Genomic DNA, 5,735 nt, shown 5'->3' on the forward strand with positions numbered 1-5,735 from the left:
CTTACCACCCAATTTTGACGTATAGATGATGATTCATTGCTCCATTAACTTAAGCATGTTGGGTTAGTGGCAACCTTCAGATGGAGCCCTTCTATTGCATCCTTAAGGAAATTGTTTAATCCTTAATTACCAATCAAGAAAATCAATAGTTAATCTAGTTATGAATTTACTACGAGTTTTTCCCTAAAACTTAGCCAGGCCATTTCAAGTAGAAACCATCTTGGCTTCTCATATTCCGATGAATAAATACTTTAGGCTCCTTCAGCTGTAGATATGACATGGAAGTCCAACTAGTCAGCACTGCAGGCAGTCACCAGTAAGGGCTGAAGGGTTTTGATCTTACCAGCAATATGGGTGGGAAGCCAATGCGAAGACGAGCCTTTGAGAACCCATTTACAGAGAATAAACACTTGGAACCATCATGTCACCATGCTCACTATCACAGAGAGAGAAAAAAGACTTTTAGAATCACAGATCTGTGAGATGGCACCCTTTTTCCTTCATGTAAATAAGATATAGTAGAACAGAAGAAAATACATGTCAACTTATATGCATGTATAGGAAACAGTATCCAATATTTGCATCTACAATGTCGACATCCATCAATTCACCAGAGGGTATACATGGATCCCAGCATATGGCCACAGTACCAGTATGCTGTGGATACAAGATGAATACAGGATACGACTAGATACCAGAATGATATGATGTTATGATGCAACAGTTGAGATTTTCTAACACAAAACTCTCCTATTAATGCGAGTTCACTCGTTAACATAACTTAGCACATATGACTATTTCTATTTGTTTAACTTTTAAACTTTCAAGCATAGAGTGCTGATATAAAATACAGGAGTAGCAAACTCAACATCAGCACTTCAATTATTCTGCTTTGTCAAGGGTTGTCAACCTCAGAAGGTAGGTGAAATTCCTGATTTTCTGTTGTGAAATTCTTCCACAGCAATCCCTTTTTCTTTGGAATACCTGTTTTCTAAAAAGAAAGCTATTGCTTATAGGAACAGACAACCAAAGCAAAACCCCAGGAAAATGTAAAAAAGAAAAAAACAGTATAGTGGACAAAATCTGGGCAAAGGGACTCTAATGGAAATACAAAAGAAAAATCTAATTCTCCAGTAGTGATCAAGATCTTATCAACTCAACTAAACATTATCCTGCCTGATTGCACTCTCCAGGTATGATCATAAGTGAAGCTACGATTGAAAGAGAAAAGCATAGTGCCATGGGAAATCATTTTCACAAAAAATGGGAGATTCCATTCATTGCCGAAAAGGAGTCGATGTGAAGACATGAATCTTTCCCCTCACTGGTATCATGGCCTGTTGAGAAAGCATCAACCAATTAACAAGCACAATCATAGATTTGTGAATTGGATGAATATTGGAAAACAGTCAATAGAAACATCCATTATGATGCTTTATTTCATGGTTCAGAAAATTGGGCAGGACACTGCATTGTTGGATGGGCTGTTCTGAATCAACCCAGTTCTTTCTTTTTAAAATCAAAATAGTGTTTTAGCGAGAAGGAAAAAAATCATAACAGTGAAAGATAAGAAGAGGCAGTTGTATGGTTCATAGAAATCAACCAATTTTCTGGCTTTGATCAATTTTGACTAGTTCTTAGGAGGTGTGATTATGCTTTGAATTGGATGATCAAGGCGCCAGTTCTGTTAAGGGACTGTTCAACTGCGTTCTTCAGCTTGGTTCTCAGAGTATCGTGTGGACATGGCAAAGGAGACAAGAAGGAAACTTCAAAGCATCCAGCAATGAGGTTCAATAATCAATAAAATATTGCACTCAAATGCTCTCTGCCACACATGACTGATTAATGTCATTAACGGAACGATAACATGCATCGCAAACACCATCTGTTGACTACAGAGTATAGAAAGAGAAAAAAAAAAAAAAAAAAGGAAAAGGGAAAGATGCAGAATTTGAAGTAGTGAACTCACCTATCTGATGCAAAATTTTAAGAGCATAACCAGCTGGATAGTTCTCATATGATGCTAGAAATAATGGAAAATCCTAGACAAAAACAACCAGAAGATGAGCAGAAAGGAGACATGGATGAGTAAATTAGTATTAGTACAATGATGGTTATGCATCTAACCTGCCAACAAGAGATCCAAGCATCATCAGATTAAGCCATTTCCAGAAAGCCTTCTTCCTATTTTGTAGCTGAAACAAATTCAGATGAGAAATCAAAAAGCGAAATAGCAATTAGGCAACTAATTAAAAAGGAAATTTTTAAAAATAAAAAACATGGATATGTGTTATCTATAATGGGATTTCTTGAATAATTATAATGGAACAAGGGGTAAGAGAATCATTGGTTTAGAGTTGTTTGACATGTATGGCCAACAAGCTGATGTGACTCATGTATCTGGCATGGGAATGGCTTACAACACAAACTGAATAATTAACAGTACCAAAAGGAGCCATTTTTAATATAAGCCACCCATAGGCATAAAAATTGTCTTATATATCCAAATCTGTCCATCTAATGACTAGAATTACCTGGTTAGACCAATTTTTGGCCTTTGAATCTCCAAGGTGGAACTTAATAGAAAGGAAATCTGTACCTTACTTTCTGACAAAACTACTAGAATAAAGAAAGGAAGACAGTCTTGAGGCATATGTAGTTCCCACATAGGCTATCCCAACTTGATGTTCCAGCTACCTGACTTCCCTTAACAAATTTAAACATCAGATTTTGGTACCTGATCTTAATTAAACAATAATAAGATTTCCAATCCAGGTTTGATAGACAATGGCTGATAGAAATATTGGGATAACCATAAGGGGGCAAAGAATTAGGATACACATTCTGCTAACTGCTGCTGCAAAGTTGAGCATTGGAATTGAACCAATTATGAAACGGAGTTCCTGTGGCAACAGAGATTATGGTTACAAGATGAATTTGTGAATAACGTTACAGCCAGTAGTTCAACTGAGTGGTAATACTCAAGTGCAAGACCTTGTGTGGAAGCTCTGAACAAAGCAAAACAAAAGATAGAACTGGAACAATGTAACCAAATATATTCCTACCAAGCAACATTATAAGCTGCAATTAGAGAACCCAATATCAACCAACAAATTATTTCTCTTTCTTCTGAATGATGGATTAGCCATCTGGTCTTGCAGAAGGCTGATGCACAAAACAATCATAAAAGATACCCACAAGACTAACCACAAATAGAGGATATGCTGCAAGCAAGGAGCGAGGAAGAGCAGAAATAAAATACCAGTGGAATTCATATAGAATCCATGGCAAAGATCACAAATAGTATCAGTTATATGCATATTGCCTCAATGTAACAAAAGTAATGATGATTTGATAGGACACTAATACCCATAAAATTTATCACAAATATGAATAATAAGAACAAAATCATTATAATAAAATTGCAGTAATATATAAGTACTGATCATTCTACAAACAAAGAAAAAGAGAAGAACGTGAATGGGAGAATAAAGTATAAAAGCTATAAATACATGCAATGAAACATTGATTGCTTGCTTCAGGAGAGAAAAATACAGTTGTCAAAGAGATAACTTCAAAAGGGACTTTCTTCCATTAGGCATTCTATGATCCAATTCAATCCATTTTGAAGCTGCAGGCACTCAAGGTTAAGGAAGGTCAGAAGAAGGCTGCTCAGGCAGATGAGGAGTCCGGATGGCTTTTGGAAGAGAGAGAAGCAGAGGGTCAGGCAAGGAAGTCCAATTCGCAGGCTTGATCTTGATTCAATTGTTGATTTTTATTCAAATCAGATAAATTCTATTAGCCTAAAAATGAAGAAGAGAAGAAAGGAAAGATTCAATATTTGGAAGTGGGGAACTCGGATGAAACAGGTTCTCTTTGTCCGACTGGGTTTGAAGGTGGGTAATTGATCTGGCTATGTGATATTGGGGATTCGAGTTCTAAGCCCGTCGCTTAGTTTGACATTTTTCTGTTCATGAGTAGAGGAAGAATCTCGGAAATCCTCTGTATTTTCTCTTTCCTTTTGTCAGCCTTCTAAATTTATCACTCTTGTGTAGGTACTCTTCGTGTCCTTTGAGGGAGATTTAATGCTTATTTATTAATCTGCATTTATTCTTAATTAAAAAATATATATATTGGTATTCTATAGACACTAGGAAAATTGAAGTTGGTATATAAATTCTGAGCAAATTGGCTAAAAATATGGATGAGTTCAGTGAGAGACCATAGTATTTCAAATCTTCTTCATGGAGGATAAAAGCAGAAGGATAAAGCATCCCACATCCTGTAGAATGGCACAAACACATCACAAAGTTTGCAGCTTCAAAAGCTCAAGTTCATAAGACACACTCAAACTACCAGTACTACAAAGACATCCACAGTTCACTTTCTGTATTCTAAGATCCACGAGGAGCATAGTTGTCAAGGGCGTCCTGGCCACTTTTTTTTTTTTGTTGGGCGCCTTGGTGGCCTACGCACCTGGGTGACACCTAGGTGCCTTGTTGGGGTCGCCTTAGTTTTTTACCCCTCTCGACCGGCTTGGTTCACCTAGGCACAGTGAAAACTATGACAAGGAGGCATACCACTACTGTAGGGGGGGGGGGGGGAGTTGCACACATGCAATCATACGCAGAAAGATCAACATACTATGCACTCATCACATGCATTCTGGACTTTCACATGATATCAGCATTAGTAATAACACTTTTGAATTTCCATAGTGGATACACCCCACTCAGAACTCCGGTTCAGAACAGAATTAAATCAGAAAACTTCAAATTCAGGCCAGACAAGTCTCTGCCACATAATGGTATCAATCACTGTGGTAAAAGTTAAAACCTGTTATAAGTAGAATGGTAGTAGTTGATATTAGAAAAAGAAGATACACCCATACAAACTTAAAACTTTATTTCATAAACAAAGAAAATTAAATTTTAATCTTAAATATAGTGAAAAAGGCTTAAACCTTTAGAGACAATGGGAGAAACCGCTCACCAACATATGCACAATAGAGCAGAGGACACGGCATTTTAATGCCTCCCATAGGGAAATTGACTTCATCTGAAATGGATTACTAAAATAGACAAAAGATGCAAATTTATCTTGATTGAGGAAACAAATTATGAAATTAACAAACTTATATTCCATAATGCAAGAGAAGGAAAAATATCAGAAAAAAACACACAACGTATGGCTGCTGGGAAAGAAAATATCGAAGATTGCACAGCATGGGCAACCACATAGCAAATATAAGTTATCTCATGCATGCATTTCAATGTGCTTTCCAATAATTACTTTCTATAAGGTAAAGGTACATATCAATAATAAAAGAAGCTAACCCCATATTGTTCACAGTCCGTTCATTGTGTAACGGAACAGTCAAACATAATTCCTTTGAGATCCTTGAGGATCAAAATCCAAAAGAACATAATTCCAATGATTCTCCATTCTCTAATGATTAAAGTATGATTGTGTCACAACCCTATCCCAACAAGGGATAAAATACAATAAAAGGTGTGGCTAGGATGACACATGTCATCCCACTAAGCTACCTGGATCACAGATACAGTGTCCCAACCCACAGTCATAAACCAATATTAAACTACAATAATATCAGAGTGCGAAAGACAAAGGAATATTACATTCCAAGATAGGTCAGAGTTTGCGGAAGCGTAAATTAAATAATTATAAGATGTTCATTGGCTAATGATAATAAGTAGCATAGTTACAAAATTCCT

General features: G+C 36.5%; 1 protein-coding gene across 2 annotated transcripts; it reads right to left on the bottom strand.

Annotated features, from left to right (window-relative positions):
* Window positions 1-207: 207 nt before the first annotated feature.
* Window positions 208-3,429, bottom strand: LOC122648893 (dol-P-Man:Man(7)GlcNAc(2)-PP-Dol alpha-1,6-mannosyltransferase-like). 2 transcript variants are annotated; one of them, XM_043842188.1, is made up of 6 exons: window positions 3,208-3,429; window positions 2,995-3,081; window positions 2,842-2,903; window positions 2,128-2,184; window positions 911-1,003; window positions 208-436 (listed from the first exon to the last, which is right to left on the bottom strand). In XM_043842188.1, the coding sequence occupies exons 2-6, from the start codon at window positions 3,073-3,075 to the stop codon at window positions 394-396; spliced, it is 336 nt and encodes a 111-aa protein (XP_043698123.1). In that variant the 5' UTR covers window positions 3,076-3,081; window positions 3,208-3,429; the 3' UTR covers window positions 208-393. The 2 variants fall into 2 exon arrangements, with proteins under 2 accessions (XP_043698123.1, XP_043698124.1); XM_043842189.1 differs by lacking the exon at window positions 208-436 and having other exon boundaries at window positions 555-984.
* Window positions 3,430-5,735: the final 2,306 nt, after the last annotated feature.

The sequence above is a fragment of the Telopea speciosissima genome, chromosome 1, assembly GCF_018873765.1.
Source record: "Telopea speciosissima isolate NSW1024214 ecotype Mountain lineage chromosome 1, Tspe_v1, whole genome shotgun sequence".
Lineage (NCBI taxonomy): Eukaryota > Viridiplantae > Streptophyta > Magnoliopsida > Proteales > Proteaceae > Telopea > Telopea speciosissima.

What these genes read in the sequence shown, in the direction of transcription:
- LOC122648893 (XM_043842188.1), bottom strand. Translation starts at nt 3,075, where the DNA reads ATGTTGCTTGGTAGGAATATATTTGGTTACATTGTTCCAGTTCTATCT. An exon ending in CTTGGATCTCTTGTTGGCAG is followed by an intron (nt 1,004 to 2,127) that starts GTTAGATGCATA and finishes TATAAGCAATAG; the next exon opens with CTTTCTTTTTAGAAAACAGG. An exon ending in AATTTCACCTACCTTCTGAG is followed by an intron (nt 437 to 910) that starts GTTGACAACCCT and finishes TCTCTGTGATAG; the next exon opens with TGAGCATGGTGACATGATGG.